At 44.1% G+C, this 20,202-nt stretch overlaps 1 protein-coding gene and 1 long non-coding RNA gene across 5 annotated transcripts in view; one reads left to right on the top strand and one right to left on the bottom strand.

Annotated features, from left to right (window-relative positions):
• The window catches only part of FARS2 (phenylalanyl-tRNA synthetase 2, mitochondrial), a 200,766-nt gene that overhangs the window by 134,087 nt on the left and 46,477 nt on the right, over positions 1-20,202 (bottom strand). For all 4 annotated transcript variants that reach the window (XM_082234531.1, XM_082234530.1, XM_082234533.1 and 1 more), the window contains 2 exons: positions 10,009-10,168; positions 5,152-5,283 (listed from right to left, as the gene is read on the bottom strand). In XM_082234531.1, the coding sequence (XP_082090657.1) occupies positions 5,152-5,283; positions 10,009-10,168 (292 nt within the window). The remainder of the gene's footprint in view (positions 1-5,151; positions 5,284-10,008; positions 10,169-20,202) is intronic.
• Positions 10,181-14,192, top strand: LOC309539000. The gene is made up of 2 exons (XR_014222593.1): positions 10,181-10,723; positions 13,762-14,192. It is a non-coding gene; the product is annotated as an uncharacterized lncRNA (long non-coding RNA).

The raw sequence follows: 20,202 nt of genomic DNA, 5'->3' as shown, positions 1-20,202 counted from the left end.
TGAGGCGAAACCACATGACATTCTCTTTCAGCCCTTGGGTAGGCAATACATTGAAATAAGAAACTTAATATGAGAAATATCACGACACCTGGCTCGCTGCCGAAAAACTTTCCCTCACAGTTTTGTTTTTGCCTTGAAAAACAACTCATTGTTCAGCCAGAAATCTAAGAAATGATCAACAAAATGACAGGTTTTTGTGGCACAGGTGTTAATTTATCAAACTAAGTTTTTCCCTTCTGGTTTTGTCACAGCCATTTTAGAAAGAAATTAAGAGCTGATTCACACATCACATTTCCATACAGACAGCCTGACAGGCAAGTCTTAAAAACGTACTATAAATCTATGAACAACTTTAAGAATTGATTCGCATTTTACTTTTTGACACGTTCAAGTGCCCTTGACACTATTTGTCCTTCACAGTGGCTCACAGTGAATATTTCTTATGCGGGAGTCCCCATGTGGTGATAACCAGAATTTACTACTTCAGAGAGATTTTGTTCAAATAAAAGAGAACAAATACCAGCTGCCACCCCGTTTTGTTTTGTGCTACTGAACAAGAAAGAGATGACTTCGTTTTCTGTCCACCCTTACATTCAAGTGATAAGCAGTATAGTTCTGACACTCCCTTTTAGGATTCTGCTGAAGATCAAGTCAAAGTCACATAGGTGATACACACAACTATTTGTTTACTGACCTCTCCAGCCCAGTCAAATTTGCCATTTTGCAAATGCCATCACCAGAATGGTTTGACCCACATTCAAGACTGCCTGCTAACTGAGCTTCATGGACTCTTCCAAATTCACCAAAGCCAGGCCCAACACACATGCCTAATCTCATCAACAGCAATGCAATGTCTTGTTTCAAAATCCCTACATTTAGTAATTGCATTTTCCAAACATAGAGACGTTGCTATTGGGAAGATGGACCAGGCTACCTGCCTCAGCTTTTGCATGACATCTGTACAACTCATAAGACATTTTCTGCAAAGAAGATATAAGCTGCAAGACGCAAAGCATTAAAAGCTCTTTTCTCTAAAACACGGTCCGCAGCTTGATATATGCTTCAAAAGACTGCTTCTCCAAAATTTTATTTGGAACAGATTCATAAATTAAACAAGTAAAATTATGCCTACAAGGTAACATTAGCATGCCTTTTCCATTAGCTACTGGTTAATTACTTACTCTGCGTGGTGGACGGTTTTTCACGTGTCAAGCTGAAAACTGCTTAACACAAGGGTGTGCAATTCAAGCCATCCTGAGGGTCATTTTATTACCATTAGTAGACAACATGAGCCATGCCATAGGCTATAGACAGCCTGTAATAAGTGCTAGCGGTATTCAAAGTATGACACACATCTCTGGGCTTGTGCATGCTCCATATTGCCAAAAAAAACCAGCTTGCAGTCTGAAAGGTATGTCCCATCACAGAATCCCCTACATTTACCTCCTTCAACATGTTTTTCTCTCTCATTTCCATTCGTTTTTTGCATGCCAATGATTTCTAAAATTTTGTATCACAAGGTTCACCCAACTCTCCATGCTCATACTATCAACAGTTTTAACATGTCTCCGTCCAGAAAAGGAAGAGGACAGGGCAATTTTCTTTGTTTTGCTTTAAATGAAAAGTTACATACAGTGGTACCTCGGGTTAAAAACTTAGTTCGCTCTGGAGGTCCGTTCTTAACCTGAAACTGTTCTTAACCTGAGGTATCACTTTAGCTAATGGGGCCTCCCGCTGCCGCTGTGCCGCCGCTGCGCGATTTCTGTTCTCATCCTGAAGCAAAGTTCTTAACCTGAGGTACTATTTCTGGGTTAGCAGAGTCTGTATCCTGAAGTGTCTGTAACCCGAGTTACCACTGTATATAGTCTGGTGCCACAGCACATTGATGTTACAAATAACCAACCTCTGAAACTGTTATGAGAAGAAAAAGTGAAATCCCTTTCACGCTTCACTTATTCACAAACAACCCACAAATTCATTCAAAATGGCGATGGACACTCTTCCTCCTAAGCTGAAGGTTCATTCCCACGGTCAATCTCTGCTCCTGATGCCCTTGGAGCCTCTATAAAGTACAGAACAACTGAAAGGATAATTCCTGATTCTTCTACCAGCATGACTCAACCGCTTCTGGCGCAACGGAACACCGTGACAGAAACCAGAGCACATGGAAACACTGTTTAGCTTCCCGCCACAGGTATACTTTCGAACTGCTAGGCTGGCAGAAGCTGGGACAGAAGAATGGAAGCTCACCCCACTGCTGGGATTCAAACCGCCGACCTTCTGATTGGCAAGCCTAAGACACTCAGTGGTTTAGAGCACAGCCTGGGAGTAAGCATCACTGAAAACAGTGGAGCTTATTTTTGAGTACAGTGGTACTTCGGGTTACAGACGCTTCAGGTTACATACGCTTCAGGTTACAGAAGCGTACCCAGAAATAGTACCTCGGGTTAAGAACTTTGCTTCAGGATGAGAACAGAAATCGTGCTCTGGTGGCGCAGCAGCAGCGGGAGGCTTCAGGTTAAGAACAGTTTCAGGTTAAGAACGGACCTCCGGAATGAATTAAGTTCTTAACCCAAGGTACCACTGTAAACTTAAAACTAGGCTTAGGCTGCTACATTGGGGTGTCCAGTTGCTTACTTCTCATGGTCAGGTATATTCTACATTCATCATGCTAAGGATGTTGTGTGTGAAAGCAGGCCAAGGAACAGATTTTACTTTCTGCTGTTCCAAATTTCACTATAGGCCTGAGCCAAGTGTTGAAAAGTTCACTTTCAAGCATAGGATAGAGAGGAAGCTGAATCACACTCTAGGAATTGAGACACAAGGGTTGCAGAATCTTTAACCAAGAAGCCCAAAGAGAAAGAAAATCAGAGGCGGAAGAGAGCGACACCTGCTAAAGCTTTTGCCCTTCCCTTTCTCTGACTTTTCAGCGGTTCAGTGCATACTTCTATTCAAATGTAAGTGAAATCAAGGAAAGGTTTCTCAACAAATCAAAGAAAGGTTTCTCAGTAAAATACTCTTCTGTGCGGCATTATCTTTCGGAACACAAAGCATAAGAGGTCCAACAAAGAATCTATAAGACATGAAACAGTGCAACAAAATTCTTCACTCACAACTAAATGTTCAAAACCGGAAACCTCAAAAGGTTTGGAGACTTCACCGAAACCTGAAATGTCCTCAGGTTTCCCTCCAAGGAACAAACTCTTTTCATCATAAATTACATGTGACGATGCTCTGATGTTTCAAACTCGCTGGGGACCGGGATTGTGCCTTTTGATTTACCCTCAATGTTCCTACCACATTCCTCTTATTGCTTATGTATAGGGAACAAGGCAACCGTTGCTTGAACAGGCACACTCCCAAGGCAAGCAAGCATTTCATTACTTAAAAAAAGGAAGAAGCACAGCTAATAAGATTCCAATGCTCAACTCCAATCTGTCATAATGTTTTGTGCGTGTGTGTTAATATAAAGACCTTTATTGGCAACTTTTTTCAGTGCCTTGTCATTTTTTTTAACCAACACATTAAACAAGCTGTTAGCTGGCCAAACAGTGACAACTTAAGGATGCTTTAGGATTTCCTGAAACCTTGAAAATACGGAGTAGAGTGGTATGTGCCCTGATCAGTGGCGCAGCACGGGGGGGGGGGTGCTACCAGGGTGATTGCAAAATTTTAGGGGCAAGCCTCTGGCTCCCTGTAACTTAACTTCTCGTAGTGAGGGAACCGCCAGAAGGTCCTCAGTGCTGGATCTCAGTGTCCAGGCTGAACGATGGGGGTGGAGATACACCTTCTGGCATACACCAAGTGGCAGCTAAACCGTCAGGCTATTTGAACTGCTTCTATCCCAAATGGTGCACCTTTAAGAAGTGCGCTTGACCTTGCTTTCCCCTGCCTCTCTCCCGATCTCTTTTTCTTTGTCATCTTTTAAACTGTAAGCCTGGCGACAACTGCAAGCTCCTCTGGAAGCCTTCTTGGGGTAAAGGTAAATAATTATGTTTTATGGAATCGATGTCTTGAGCACACGAGCAAAGTCTGCCCTGGCAGGGAACTCCTCTCAACCTGCCATCCAACACTGCAGAAGGAAATATGTTTGGTCTGGCTTTGGTGAAAAGCCTTCGATAGCTTGGTACTGTCAGGTTTTTAATGTAAGATGTTAACTTAAAGACATGCCCATATTGTACTCCTACTGCCAGCGGACTACAGACTGCGTGTGATCGAGATCGCAAGTCACTGTGTGCATTATCCCATAATCTTTGTTTTAACGTCTTTAGGGTGCCTTCATAATGCAGGTAATACAGTTGGGGGGTGACAGACCAATAGAGGTCCAATGGAAGGTGTCCATTAATCTCTCTTCTAGGTCATTTAAGAATAGACAAAACAATTGTGGGGGCCAAAATGCATCCCTGTGTCACCCCCCTAGTCATCTCGATGCTGTTTGATAACTGTCCCTGCCGACCGCATCAGACCTGCAGTTTGGTTCCATTGCACAGGGCTTTTATAAGAAAGGGCTTTTATAAGAAAGAGGAGTCATTTGTCCTGCAAAATCAGATTTAATTTGGACCATAGCTGGGATATGGGGGTGGAGTCAAACGCTGATTTCTGATCCATGAAGGCCACGTAGGCTGTATGAATTGTGTATTGTGTATTGCTTTGTAACGATTTGTTGGGTCTCTGGACCGTAATAAAGATTGATGATGATGAAATAATTATGTGGTCCAGCCTCTTACATTAAAAACTGGCCTTTTTGGTAAGGAGTCCTTGCTCAAACTGAGTCCTGACACCATCTGCAGAGATTCTACAGCCTTCCCAAAGCTGAGCAACCCTGTGTTGCACCCAAGGATATTCACACTTCTTTGGAGACAATACAATCTGTGCATGATTCCACCTCCAAAAACAAAATGAGCTCCCTCCCACTCCACTGTGCATAATTGGGATTGAGGTGTGAGTTTCTGGTTTACCAATTAATGCAGTAACCTCGCTGTGTCTGCTCTCTTGTCTCCGAGCTGTTAGCAGGCACTTCTGCTGAGGCAGATCTGTGGGTGTACGGCGAGCATGTGCTCTGAGCAGAGGCAACGTGCTGGAACGTGAGACTGATTGCGCTGGAAGCCTGTGCTAACAGAGATGTCAATGAAGCCAAGGCGTTTTCCATACCTGAGTTCACTAGCTGCTGCTCCATGACTCCGCAGCCCAAGACTTCCATCCACTCTCCTCGGAAGTTGATCTCCATTTCAAAGGAAGGGTGAGTGAATGGGAAGTAGCAGTCCACCCATCTAATCTCCAGATCTGTGCCATAGAAGCAAAAAAAAAAGGGGGGTGATTAAGATACTTGCTTCCCCCACCCTTAGCAAAACTCGCCCTTCAGTTAGCAACATCAATTACTGCAAGCCAAAGAAAACAAATAGAAAGCCAACTAATTTGCAGCACTTTTTGTGAGTGCAAGGCAATAAAGCTTGGATATTGTGAAGAGTCGTTGTGGGGGAGCGGGGAAGCACTCATGCCTTTTCTAATAGGAAAAACACTTTGGGCAACTCAGGCACCCTTTAAAACCAAATCAATCACTTGTCAAACTGCAGCAACCACCTGGCATGGCTGGAAAATGAGCCCAAGATTTTCCTGCAAAGCAGGTAATTCTGTTGGGCTCAGTAACCTGAAATGACTAACAGCTCCCCAGAGATAAAGAGTCGTGGAATCATCGAGTTGGAAAGGGGCCACCAGGGTCATCTAGCTCAACCCCTGCAATCCAGGAATCTTTTGCCCAACGTGGGGCTCAAACCCACAACCCTGAGATTAAGAGTTGCTTGTTCTACTAACTGAAACTTATCCTTATTCTTTTTTAAAGCTGTTACCTTAATGACCTCTTTTAGCAAAGCAAATCTCCATAGGCATGTGTTCTTTTGCACTATTGCACCCTTTTAAATACAAAGTTCTTCTCCTCTGATTTGTGGCTCCGCTGCGACTATTTTATAGAGTTGCATAACGAATTAAAAACTATTTAATCAAGTACTGTACAGATATATTTCATATATAGTTGCTTTAGCAACTAATCTACACTTAATGACCCACCCAGTGGTATTCAGAATATCACTCATGAAATCACTCAAGATATCCCTCAAGTAATCAAGGAACAAAAGAAGAAAAGGCACACTAATCTAGGAACTTCCTCTCTGCCCAGAACGTTGGAGGCTATACACCACACCCCTCAACAGTATTTATAGGAACTCAAACACCAGATTCTGCTCTGTTCCAGTAACAAGAAGCCGAAAGCACCAGCCTGAAGATGACGAGTGAGACCTCGTCGAAACGTCGCCCAGACACCCCGACTCTTACACGGGAAGACACCCGAAGACACCAAAACCTGCATTCCTGTACCCGTGAAAATCTACGAAAGCAAATATATATATATATATATATATATATATATATATATATATATATATATATATACACACACACACACACACACACACACAACAAAGTGCCATTAACCAAATGGTGAGGGGAAACTGACACACACCAAAGAGGCTGGATAAAGGAAATGGTTTTGGGGGGAGGAATCACAGAATCATAGAATTGGAAGAGACCCCAAGGGTAATCTAGTCCAACCCCCTGAAGTGCAACTTACAATTGAGTTGTAAGACTCTTGCTTTGTGCCACAGGTGAACCAAACCTTGCCACTTTCAGACAGCTCTGGAAAAGCAGGATGGCAAGAAGAGAGCAACAAGCAGCAGGCACCGGGCCAGAGGTGAAATGTGGCAGAAGCGGGGGTGCAGCTTTGCACACAGGAACCTGCCTCAGTGGAATATTTTTCTCACTTATTCCTTATACCCCGCTTCTGCTTCCCAAGGGAAGTCCAAAGCAGCTTAAGAGCAAAACAAATATTTGTTGTATGCAGTACAGTGGTACCTTGGGTTACAGATGGCTTGGGTTACAGAAGCTTTGGGTTACAGACTCCGCTAACCAGGAAGTGGTTTCTCCAGCTTAAGAACTTTGCCCCAGGATAAGAACAGAAATCGTGTGCCAGCAGTGCAGCGGCAGCAGAAGGCCCGATTAGGGAAAACACGTCTCAGGTTAAGAACTGTTTCAGGTTAAGAACGGACCTCTGGAACGAATTAAGTTCTTAACCCGAGGTACCACTGTATGTTTATAACACTTGCAGATCTGTGGCCCTCCAGGTGAAACTCCAGTTCCCATCAGCCCCCACCCAACACAGCAGGGGTGCCAATTTGAATAAAATATTGTGGGGGCCCAGGTAAGCCCCGCCCCACATAATTGGTCATATGACGCAGTGCACGCACGCACACACACACACACCATTTGAATGGGAATGCCCATTAACTTTGTGGGGGGGCAAAGCCTGCACGACGCCTGGGAGTTGGCTCCTATGCAACACATCCCATGGTCAGGGATGATGGGAGTTGAAGTCCAGGAACATTTGGAAGGCCACAGGTTATCCCAGCCTTGATTTATAGGAACAACAGGTAAAGGTGCATGGTAATAATTAAAGGGTCAATGTGACTACAAAGGCTTATCCAAGCGGGTTGTTGTTGTTTTTTGCTCGAGTGGCTCTTGGTCTAGTGCTGTACGAGATGTTCTTCGATGATTTGTTTATTTGTTATATTTGTGCCTCTCCTTTCCTTTTAGACATTCAAGACAGCATACCTTGATTTCATCTTCACAACAGCCCTGTGAGGCAGGTTAGGATGACAGATAGTGACTGTCCCAAGATCATCTAATAAGTGGGGAAATTGAAAATGAGTCTCCTCAATCCTAGCTCCAACTATGTAGCCAGGCATATGCAGACAATTAAGAAAAAAAATATTTTTTGTAGCAGTTAGCAGGTGATCTGTAAGCTTAAATTTTATAAGATGTTAATCTCTCTCTCTCTCTCTCTTTCTGTGTGTGTGTGTGTGTTGTAAACAGCATCGCCTTGGTTTTTTCCTAATGAAATCGTGGTACGCAAGTTTGGTTTTTTTTAAATAAACAAACATTATGACCGTGACACAACACATCCAATTCGTAGGGAGAACAAATCCGAGAGAAAGCCACAAACGCTTTGCAGTATACATTGCTTTGCCATGTTGCTGAAGATCAATTACATTTCTATACATATTAAAAGAAGTGTGGATGAATGGCAATCCATTATCCAGCATTGTATTTACAAGGGAGGCAGCCTTAGGCAAGTCCCTATTATTTTGGACTCAGCTGGATAACACCGGCCTTACCGGCTGCCAAGATTACTGAGAAAGTGGGGGCATGGGAAGAGCTTTGAAGGGCCATAGATCAGAGGTGGAGAACATGCTTTGCATGCCAAAGGTTCCAGATTTAAACCCCCACCCTCCGCCTCGGCTTCTCCAGATACAGCAAGGAAAAACTCCCGTAAAAAGCTCACACATAACCAGCCCAGAATTATAAAGCATAATAAAAACAGTCCGCAATTATGCAGTCCAATTAAAACCAATCTATAAAACCAGCAATGGTAAGATGAATCTTCAGAGGCCATTTGAACATCATACAATAGAGGCTTGTCTTATCGCACATGGGATTGCACCCCACAAATATGAGGCCACTGTTTAAAAGTCCCTGTTTTGCAGGCCATTGGAAAGATTGCTTATTGCCCTGTTTACCTTCAGTGTAATGTTGTCATGAGCTTGCACACAAAACACCCAATACATTTTATCCAGGTTCATGTACAAAGTGAGTTTCAAAACAGAGAGGTGACATGGGTTGATTGTATAAAGCAAAAATGTCAAGCATTCATACAAACCCCAAACAGGAAAATTGTTGACGGTAAAAAAGGACTGTTAGACACCTTATTATTTGTGTAGGAGTTTTAATTACAACATTCTTTGCTAGATTTTCTGCTAAAAATAACTCTCTTTAACAGCTTCCAAGCGTGCCAACATATTGCATGAATTCTAACACTAACTGTGTTTCCCTGATAGATATTTATGTCAGCAATGAATACAAGATTTTTGCTGGGTCTCAGAGCAAAATTTGCATAGTCCAGTATTCTATGGTAACAATTCCTGTCATCCCTGATGACTGGCCATCCCGGCTGAGGCTGGCCAGTCAGTCTACGCTGATGGACAAAGGCTCTCCAGATTTTCAGACAGGAATCTATCCTGGCCCTGCATAAGAGATGCTGGAAATGTTCTGCCCCTGATATTGTCATGGACTGGTTGGACGCAAAGGAATGGTGGGAGGAACTAGCTAGAGAGCCATGAAGGGAAGAAGACTCAGAACCCAGGGAGTGGTGGTGGGACAACAATGAGTGGTCAAACAGAGAAGAAGGAAGAAGGAAGAAGGAGAAGGAGAAGGAGAAGGAGAAGGAGAAGGAGAAGGAGAAGGAGAAGAAGGGGTGTTGGAAGCTAAAGAGCGCAATTCTTGAGAGCATGGATTGTTTGTGACAAAAGGTATCGTCTGGGTGCTGTGATAGCATCAAAATGGGTCAGGAGATACAGTAAAATTAGTGGACCCTAATTAGTCATGCCCATTAATGTCAATGGGTCTACTCTGAGCCTGACTAACATTGGATACAAGCCAATGAGCCCGTTGTCACAATGCTTCAATTGTTTTCCAGGGATGGATAAAATGGGCATCACTAGTGAGCAACACGGAGATTGGGGAGCAGTTGGTGTTTCCGGGCATGCTGTCGGCACTGATGCCTTCGCTGCTGCATTAAACCATTTCAACTGCTGTTGACTGAAGGAAGCATATAGTGGTACCTCGGGTTACATACACTTCAGGTTACAGACTCCGCTAACCCAGAAATAGTGCTTCAGGTTAAGAACTTTGCTTCAGGATAAGAACAGAAATTGGGCTCTGGCGGCGCGGCGGCAGCAGGAGGCCCCATTAGCTAAAGTGGTGCTTCAGGTTAAGAACAGTTTCAGGTTAAGAACGGACCTCAGGAACGAATTAAGTACTTAACCCGAGGTACCACTGTACAGCATTGTAAGTATGTCGGGATCACGTTAGCAGGATCATAGGACCAGCGCATGAGACACCTACCATCACCAAAGAGATGAGCCACAAGTTTTGTCAATGCCATTTTCAAGCTGTGTTCCATGAGCCTTGCTGCTTCCATGGTGTGTGTCTCTTGCTTGTGTGGTGTGCGGTGTCCTTGTTCAAACAAACAGAAGCTTTCTCCACCACCCACATTGCTGAATAGCTGTTCAAAAAAAGAAAAGGGAAAGAATGAAAACAATCTCAGCGTCGGTACAGCCCTTTCTGAATATTCAAAGCACTTTGCATATTTTATATGGGTTACCTTTACAAACTGACCTGTGAAGTTAAGGTCGAGCATTTTCGCTTTAGAGACTTTAAATATGAATTGCTGTTGCATTTCACAGGCTTTCATTCCGCAGTGAGTTCATTCCCACTCAAGTCTCATTCCAGCAAGTTCATTCCAAGACAAGTGTTGTTCGAATTGAAGGCTTCCCAGTTCACACTCTTAGCAACTATCCCTCAACCTCTGACCGCAGGGGTGGAGGACCTGTGGCCCTCCAGTTGTTTCTAGACTACAATACCCATCATACTTGACAATCAAGCATACTGGCTGGGGTTGAAGGGAGTTGTAGCCCAACAACATCTGGAGTTCCCTAGTCCTGCCTTCAAAGATGCAGAGAAAATCCTGAAAACAACCAGTGTGTGCTTATAATGAATGCTCCTGATAGTGTACAAAACTGCTATAAAAATGCATTAATCCTCACAACCTACCTGCAAGGTTGGCTTCAGAGAAAGTGGGAGAGATAAATATGTGCCCTGGGGGGCAATCAGGAGCTACAGAGTTGAGCAGTGATTTGAACCAAGGTATTTACCTCAGTAATTTACCTCAAACCTCTCCCCCCCCCCAAATGCCTTTGCTTTTAAAAATGCAGTCACTATATGTGCCCCTGTGGTCGCATTCAGGCAGCAGTTTCTTCTTTCAATCTAGCCCATAAAAGAACAGAGAATGGCTTGGGTTTCCTTGCATCACCATTAAAGAAAAACGTGGTTGCCAAGAATTGCTAGAAGGGACAATGTCAGTACCAAAGTCTGGGGATATTTTTTTGTGGGTTGGGATCTTAGGATATTTCGTAAGGAGTCAGAATACATTAATATAAGGCTTTCCCTGAAGAGAAATTATGCTGTGGGGGCAGAGTGTAAGAGCACCAGTAATATAATAATTATTATGATGAAGATAGATAATAATAATAATAATAATAATAATAATAATAATAATAATAATACGGTGGTACCTCAGGTTAAGTACTTAATTCGTTCTGGAGGTCCGTTCTTAACCTGAAACTGTTCTTAACCTGAAGCACCACTTTAGCTAATGGGGCCTCCTGCTGCTGCCGCGCCGCCGGAGGCCGATTTCTGTTCTTATCCTGAAGCAAAGTTCTTAACCTGAAGCACTATCTGGGTTAGTGGAGTGTGTAACCTGAAGCGTATGTAACCTGAAGCATATGTAACCCGAGGTACCACTGTAATAATAATTTATTATTTATACCCCTCCAATCTGGTTGGGTTTCCTCAGCCACTCTGGGTGGCTCCCAACAGAATATCAATAATAATAATAATAATAATAAAGTGATAAAACATCAAACATTAAAAACTTCCCTAAACAGGACTGCCTTCAGGTGTCTTCTAAAAGTCAGGTAGTTGTTTATTTCCTTGACATCTGGTGGGAGGGCGTTCCACAGGGCATGCGCCACCACGGAGAAGGCCCTCTGTCTGGTTCCCTGTAACCTCACTTCTCGCAGTGAGGGAACCGCCAGAAGGCCCTCAGCGCTGGATCTCAGTGTCCGGGCAGAACAATGGGGGTGGAGATGCTCCTTCAGCTATACTGGGCTGAGGCTGTTTAGGGCTTTCAAGGTCAGCACCAACACTTTGAATTGTGCTCGGAAACGTACTGGGAGCCAATGTAGGTCTTTCAAGACCTGTGTTATATGGTCTCAGCGACCACTCCCTCAGTCACCAGTCTAGCTGCCACATTCTGGATTAGCTGTAGTTTCCGGGTCATCTTCAAAGGTAGCCCCACGTAGAGCGCATTGCAGTAGTCCAAGCAGGAGAGAACCAGAGCATGCACCATTCTGGCGAGACTGTCTGTGGGTAGGTAGGGTCTCAGCCTGCATACCAGATGGAGCTGGTAGACAGCTGCCCTGAACACAGAATTGACCTGCGCCTCCATGGACAGCTGTGATTCCAAAACGACTCCCAGGCTGCGCACCTGGTCCTTCAGGGGCACAGTTAACCCATTCAGGACCAAGGAGTAGCAGTAGTTACTCTGCAATAGCATAACCCACTAATACATTTTTTGCCTGAATTAACCTAGCTGATTCCGTTGAAAAGGGGGCCAAGATGACACATTGCTACCTGCTGATCCTAACTGCTGTTTCCTGATCAGGGGACTTCAAAGACCTATCCAATTAGCTTCTCTCCCTGCTAAATCAAAACTCCTGAGATACAAGCCCAACTGCCTTTCATCCTGCTACAGCAAGCCTGGACATGTCTCTTCTGAGATTGATATGACACACACACATCACCGAATCCTTGCCATTTTCTGAAGCCTTACAGAATCCTGCAAGTTATCGGAGTGTGACACTACTTCCTATCCTTTCCTATAATCTGTGAGCTTTCCACGCTATGTTGTAGGACACTTCATATCAAGGAGAAGATTGACAGCAAATAAGATTCCCTGACGAACAGCTGACCCATGACTGCAGCTCTTCTCCCGCAATCTCAGGGGCAGAGGCAGTGAATTCCGTTTTGATGCTTGAATTGCCACCTTGCCCTGCTGCCCAGCCCATCACCTCCGGCCAGTGCTGATTTCCGGCGAGATCTCGCCAAGATCTCACAAGCTTCTGGCAAGATATTGCTGGAAATCAGCGCCAATGGTGGCACCACTTCTCGGGCAGCAGTGGAGTCAGTGGTTCAGGTAGGGTGAATGAAGGGGCACCGCTTAAGGCAGTGGCTTCACCCTGCCTCATGAGTGGGCTGGTCCTGCTCAGGGGAGTGTTATGCAATGTTATGCATTGCCACACAAAAAAGAGGACACAGGTGTGCCTAATGTTTGCATAGTGCTATAATTTAAACAGAAATATAACAACACCTCAATGCAGTACGTTTCCGAGCACAATTCGGAGTGTTGGTGCTGACCTTTAAAGTCCTAAATAGCCTCGGCCCTGTATACTTGAAGGAGCATCTCCACCCCCATCGTTCAACCCAGACTCAGTTCTGAGGGCCTTCTGGCAGTTCCCTCATTGTAAGAAGTGAAGTTACAGGGAACCAGGCAGAGGGCCTTCTTGGTAGTGGCGCCCACTCTGTGGAACACCCTCCCATCAGATGTCAAGGAGATAAGTATACAACCTTTGTCTGAACATCTGAAGGCAGGCCTGTACAGTGGTACCTCGGGTTACATACGCTTCAGGTTACATACACTTCAGGTTACAGACTCCGCTAACCCAGAAATATTACCTCGGGTTAAGAACTTTGCTTCAGGATGACAACAGAAATTGTATTCCGGCAGTGCGGCAGCCGCGGGAGGCCCCATAAGCTAAAGTGGTGCTTCAGGTTAAGAACAGTTTCAGGTTAAGAATGGACCTCTGGAACGAATTAAGTACTTAACCCGAGGTACCACTGTATAGGGAAGTTTTCTAATGTTTAATGTTTTGTTATGTGTTTATATATGTTGGAAGTCACCCACAGTGGCCGGGGCAACCTTCACCCACAGACTAGTTTCTGCACGCACTCACACACTGCTGTTTATTCTCCAACCAGGCAAGCAAGAGGCATGATCATAGTTCAAGGAGATGTTTCATCCAGGCGAAAAGGAGGATGTAAATGAAGGCTGGTGAGGGAGCTATAGCCTGGAGGAGAAGCTGTGTGGACTGCAATTGGCCCCTGGCTTCAAATTCCCCACCAAGTTCTAATAGTCGGTTAGAAAGTTTTGCAAATTTCTAGGGTTCCCCCCTCCCCAATGATTAAATGCCTTGTGTATGCAGTTGTGCCAAACTTCCTCTAAAGGAGGAGAATCCATACTCTAAATCCACTTAGTCTGGACCAACCCTTTTTTCTTTTTCTTTTGCAAATGCACTGCAGCCTTTAAACTGATGGATTAATAATGACACTAATGTGTAACTTGTGCATCAACAAGAACACTTCCTGCCATCACAATCACTCTCTGACACAATAAAACCTGTAAGATCACACCCTGGCCCCTGCACTGTCAGTCAATGTGTGGATACTAAAGTCGATGCGTTAATAATGGAGTACCCTGGGCTGCTTACAGTCGGGAGTTTTAGTTTGGGAAGAAAACAACACAAATTATTTTAGACAGCACGTCACATCACCTCTTGGTGTAATCATTGGGCCCTTCAGTCCAAAAGCTACCAGGTGGAAAAAGCTGAGCTTGTTTGTATTGCATGAATCCAGCCAACATATTTAGATAGTGAAGCTACATAATGAAGCTGGTTTTCAAAAAGGGGGCAGGATATACAAATTTAAAATGTTATTAGTCTGTGATTAACACACTGATGGGTATTAATTTCATACTTCCCTACATTTATTTCACTGATATACAGAAACATTTGTCACACAATCAACTATCATCCACACTTCTCCAAAGAAATGCATATTGAATTTTCAGTTATCAAGCCATACTGACAATTTTGGTGTGTGTAGCTTAAAGAAATGACACTCCTAGGAAATTAAAGGGGGCCCCACTTATATTTTTCTGTCTGCTGTTTACGCTGAGCCTCAAAGTATAAGCGCTGGTGGCCTCCACTCAGGCATGATTCTAAGGCTGAAATGCTGGTGGGGAAAATGTGCAAGGTGGCAGAGATGGAAAAAAGCCTTTACTCAAGAGCAGAATGAAAACAAAAACAGATAGACAGACAAACCAGAATCATTTAGCCAGTCAACAACAACAACAAGTAGATTGGCCCTTAGAGAACTGTGAACAAGGCCGGCAACCATTTTTTCTGGCAGGACTCAAAAGCACTTAATAGACAGGTGACAAGTAGAAATTACGTCACGCTGAGAATCACAATAATCGTCTTTACATCCCAACTGAGATGCGGCAAACCATCATTTTACCTCCAAACCAGACCCTGAAAGCAGTTTAACTAGAAACCACAAGTTAGAATTTACAGTAACCCAAATTTGACACGATCAGACATCATGGCAAGTTACAAGGATCACAAACAGTGGATGTGGGAATGGGACCAAGAGGAGGGGAGGAGCTGAAAGGAGCCCACAAACCCAAAACCTGCTCACTATTGATGGGGCCGTGATATCTGAAGAGAGCCCATGCGCTAAGAACAGCTTCACTTGCTGAAACCATGCTTCTTGAACAGCTATGAAACACACACATGCCCTGGCACCCCAAAAGGGGGCAAACCTATCTCAGGTAGGAAAGCATTTAGCTACTCCAACATCAACAACTTTCTAGCTGAACAAAGTAGAATGCATGTTTGTTGCTTTGGCAGTTTCTGGTCTCCATTCTCATGTCACAATAAGTCATATCCTGAAATAAACCACAATACATGCTAAGTGCAACTTCACGCCTCCCCTTCCAGAGTAGAGGAACAAACCATGGAAAGCATGATTTGCAAATCAGCACTTCTGGTTTGTTCCTTTCCACATAAACCATGAATGGAAACAAAAGTTTGCTCCTGGCTTACCGCTTGTAGTTTTCTTGGTTTGCAAGTCGAGCTAAGTCAGCCACTCTGTGGTTTGCTTCCCTCCTTGGAAGGGGGAGTTGTGAAACTGACATGCCTGAGCAACATGCTACTAGTCCACAGTAAACTATGGTTTATTTGAAACCATGGTGCACTGTGATGAATAAACCAGTCCTGTATCTGAGGATGGGTAAGGAAATGCCAGATTCCAGTAGTCTGTTGCCCGCTTCACCTCCATCTTTTTGCCTCTCTTCCTAACTTTAAAGGGAACACATTTCCTCCTTGCTTCCCTTCAGTGTATACAGTGGTGCCTCACAAGACGAAATTAATCCGTTCCGCGAGTCTCTTCGTCTTGCGGTTTTTTCGTCTTGCGAAGCACGGCTCTTAGCGGCTTAGCGGCTCTTAGCGGCTATTAACGGCTTAGCGGCTTTAAGAAAAAGGAAACAAACTCACAAGAACTCACAAGACGTTCCGTCTTGCAAAGCAAGCCCATAGGGAAATTTGTCTTGCGGAACGACTCAAAAAACGGAAAACTCTTTCATCTTGCGCATTTTTCGTCTTGCGAGGCATTCGTCTTGCGAGGTACCACTGTACTTAGTGTTGGTAGTTTCTGGATATAGACCGAGTTACGCCTCTTCCCATGTTACAGCAATGGAAACAGCAACATGTCAATCAACAAATACGTATTTCACTTTGTTCATCTTAAGCATCTTTATTATGTAAACACCAGTGTGCACTTCTGAGATGGCAACTCTGCATCTTCCTCTAAATAATCAGATGCTGAAGGCAGCCAGCAACAGGAAGCTGAATTATCAGAAGGGCTCTCCCACATCCCCTCAGACGAGCTTCCCAGAAGATTACACAAAGGTTGGCATCATCTGAAACATATGCCTCAAGCTGTCCACAATATGCATGTTTTCACTTTTGCTAATTGAATCTCACTGCTGAAATAGACACTTTCAATTTGCATTAGCTCCCTCTGGCGGAGAGAACACCATGTTAAATTTAAAAGCGGCACACCTTAAAAAAAAAAAGTGAGATGATTTTTACGTACAAACTCTTCGGGCAGAGTTGAAAGGTCTATGTGAGGCAGGCAGGGAACTGTGTACCCTCCAAATGTACTCCCCTACACTTCTACATGTGACTTCAGTTCCTGCTGCTGCTGCTGAAGTGCCTTTTGCAAAAAGGAAAAACACAACATTCACTAGAAATTCAGTATGGCACATATAACTTGCAGGCTGAAGTTATTGCAAGGGATCAGTAGCAGATGGCGTCTTAAGGCAGTGCTCACCTGACCGCCATTGCTGCGGCTCACTGGAAGGTAAATGGGGAGAGGAGATGTAGCAGTGAGGTCAATGCAGTGCAAACCCACCAGCAGGAATGCCACATTGGCTCTGCCAGTGTGTCTGCACTGTGCTGACCTTGCCTCTCCCAGTAAGCAGCAATGATGCAATGACTGGAGGTCAAGTGAACCCCATGTCCCACCATCCCATCAGCTACTGGTGAGGGTGGTAACCAGTCAAAACTCGAATCTCCTGCCCCCAATACTGTTTTGTGTGTCAACTGTCAAAACAGAAAGACATACAGTCAGGGACAAAAATGTACATGTCCAGAAGCAGACTTATTTTTGCCGAATATGCAATATTCAGATGGGCACTTTGCACATTCCTGGGAGTGCGCCATCTCAAAAAATCAGAAAGGAAATGTCACTGCAGAAATTCAGAGTCACTGTGTCCTTAAGCCCAGCTTGGCTGGGGATGAGGGAAGACCCTGGCTCCTTTCACGGTGGAAAAACAACTCTGAACCATTTCAGAGTCGTCCAGTTTGAGGTGCTGAGATATTTCACACAAAAAGCTGGCCAACTTATTACAGATCCACTGGGAAAGGAAAAGATGCAAGGCTAATGCAGTATATTTCATTCCCTTCCACTAACATACTCCCACATTTTTGAACTCTTCATCACTCCTTTGCAGAAGCATCACTTGCACAAATAAAGTAAAACAGAGGTTACACAAGATCAGAGAAAAGAACATTATCATATTTTAGTGTTAAACCAGAAGTGCTGGGGGAGGAAGCATATTGGAAGCTGGGGGAGGAACAAATTGTACAGGGCTTTGCAATATCCTTCCTGTGTGTAGAAGGCACAACCTACAGAGCATAAAAAGCAACTGTCCTCCTTCTCAAGGGACAGGTGTTAGAGGTAAAGGTCAAAGTAAAGGACCCCTGGACGGTTAAGTCCAGTCAAAGGTGACTATGGGGTTGCAGCACCCAACTTGCTTTCAGGCGAGGGAGCCGGCGTTTGTCCACAGACAGCTTTCCAGGTCATGTGGCCAGCATGACTAAACCGCTTCTGACACAATGGAACACCGTGACAGAAACCAGAGCGCATGGAAACACCATTTACCTTCCTGCCACAGTGGTACCTATTTATCTACTTGCACTGGTGTGCTTTCGAACTGCTAGGTTGGCAGGAGCTGGGACAGAGCAATGGGAGCTAACCCCCATCATGGGGATTCAAACCGCCAACCTTCTGATCAGCAAGCCCAGGAGGCTCAGTGGTTTAGACCATAGCCCCACCTGCCACCCAAGGTGTTTGAAGCACAAGAGCAAATGCTCAGAAGTTCGGCAAACAGTCTTTGTGCTGGTGTTTTTTGTTTGGTCTTATGGTCCCTTCATATATTCCCAAGTGGAACATCTCCCTATGTATAAAGCCTTCAGGGTAGGAACAGCCGGAAAACTAACAGATGCACTTCAGGGACATATTTCAAGAACACACATTCGTGTGTTTAAAAAGATGTTTTCTGCATATTTTATTTGTTTGTTGCAAGTTAAATATCTCTACATTTACTTCTCAGCTCATGAAAGAAAGCAACATAATGTTATGCAAAGAAAGCTCCATGCAACCCTCCCATAAACAGATTTGCCTAACCGAGTGCTTAGCAAAACTGCCGCAGAATACATCAGACGTTAGCATTCAGCAATAACATCTCAGTCACTCTCTCGAGAAAAATCATCTCCCTATTACATTCTGTAACAAAACAAAATGACAGACGCTGCGGACACTTTCTCGATATAAACTATGAGGATGGTGCAGTCCTGTGGTGCCCATTTAATACTGGTGTGCTGAATCGAGCCAAAAGCAAAAAAATAAATAAATAATGTATGTTCTGGTCTGTAAAAAAAGAAAAAGAAAAAAAGAAAAGAAAAGCTTCGTTTTCCTGCAAGAAGCTAACCACATCATAAGCCGTGCTGAAGAACACAACCGTTTTCTATGCAAGGCTCAGCAGTTCATCACTGCAGCCAACCCAACGGTATATCCAACCACTTTCCACTCTCTTCTGTGCCAAGAAAGTTCTCTCTCATCTAGAATTTACTTGTAGTTTAATTAATATAGAGGTGAAATGTGTCTCTAATCTATACTTTTAAAGTTGATGGTATAAAAATGGCAAAGAAACTAACATGCCCAGAGTGTGGAGAAATAGGAAGACAGTCATACCTCATGTTACATTTGCTTCAGGTTGAGCGTTTTCAGGTTGCATCCCACGGCGACCCGGAAGTACCGGAAAGGGTTACTTCCGGGTTTCGCCGCTCACGCATAAGCAGACGCGCAAAATGATGTCATGCGCAGAAAAGGCAAATCGCGACCTGCGCGCACGCGCAGATGCACAGACACAGGTTGCGTTCTGCTCATGTTGCGAACGGGCCTCCGGAACGGATCCCGTTCGCAACCAGAGGAACCACTATATTCTTTGCATTACTCAGGAGCGCTTACTCAGCTCTGATTGCAGCACCAAGATCCAAAAACTTGCTTTAAGCCAGCAGGTGGCTTGGTTGCACCCTGAGCAAGATTTTTTATTCCACCATTCCAACTCAGTTTTGAAAGTAGCCTCCATTTGCACACACACACAATAAAAAGACGTTCTGCCATGGGGCAAGTGGTTCTGCTGCTCCCCGCATCCCAGTCCCATGAAACTAAGTTCTGTGGTTCTCTGAATCCGAGCATTTGTTTAGAATAATTCGATCAAGCGTGACATGCGTTTGGAGACCTTCTGATTATTGGCTTCCTGTAAAAACAAGTTTAATGGTTGCAAACTTCACAATGTGAGGGGGGTGGAATCTACATGGCAGAGGGCGTTGTGAGAAGTCCTAGGGAAATGAGGTATATTGCTCCAATCCCATAATAGTTCTAGTGCATCTGATCCACACCCACCCACTTTGAGAAGAGTCCAAACATTTGTGCCCTCGTATAATGGAATCCAATCCACTGAGAACAGAAAAGGATGAAAACTGTACTCAATAAATAATAATAATGTTGTATTCACACCTTCCTTCTGTTCCTTTCTAGGGCATTATAAAGATTGATATCAAATGCTAAGGGATTGCCTCCCTTATACACACAAGTAATGATTATGCATGGTGGAGACTTTTAAAAATCAGCCACTATGAAATGAAAGCCAAGTCGAAGGGGGCCTGTTAGACATTGGCAAAAAAATATCTACCCAAATAAGGACAAACAAAAGTACCAGTTTGCATATGGTCA

The sequence above is a fragment of the Podarcis vaucheri genome, assembly GCF_965113315.1.
Source record: "Podarcis vaucheri genome assembly, chromosome: 8".
NCBI classification, from domain to species: Eukaryota; Metazoa; Chordata; class Lepidosauria; order Squamata; family Lacertidae; genus Podarcis; species Podarcis vaucheri.
The sequence above is the reverse complement of the archived record's forward strand: the minus strand, read 5'-3'. Positions and strand labels throughout refer to the sequence as shown.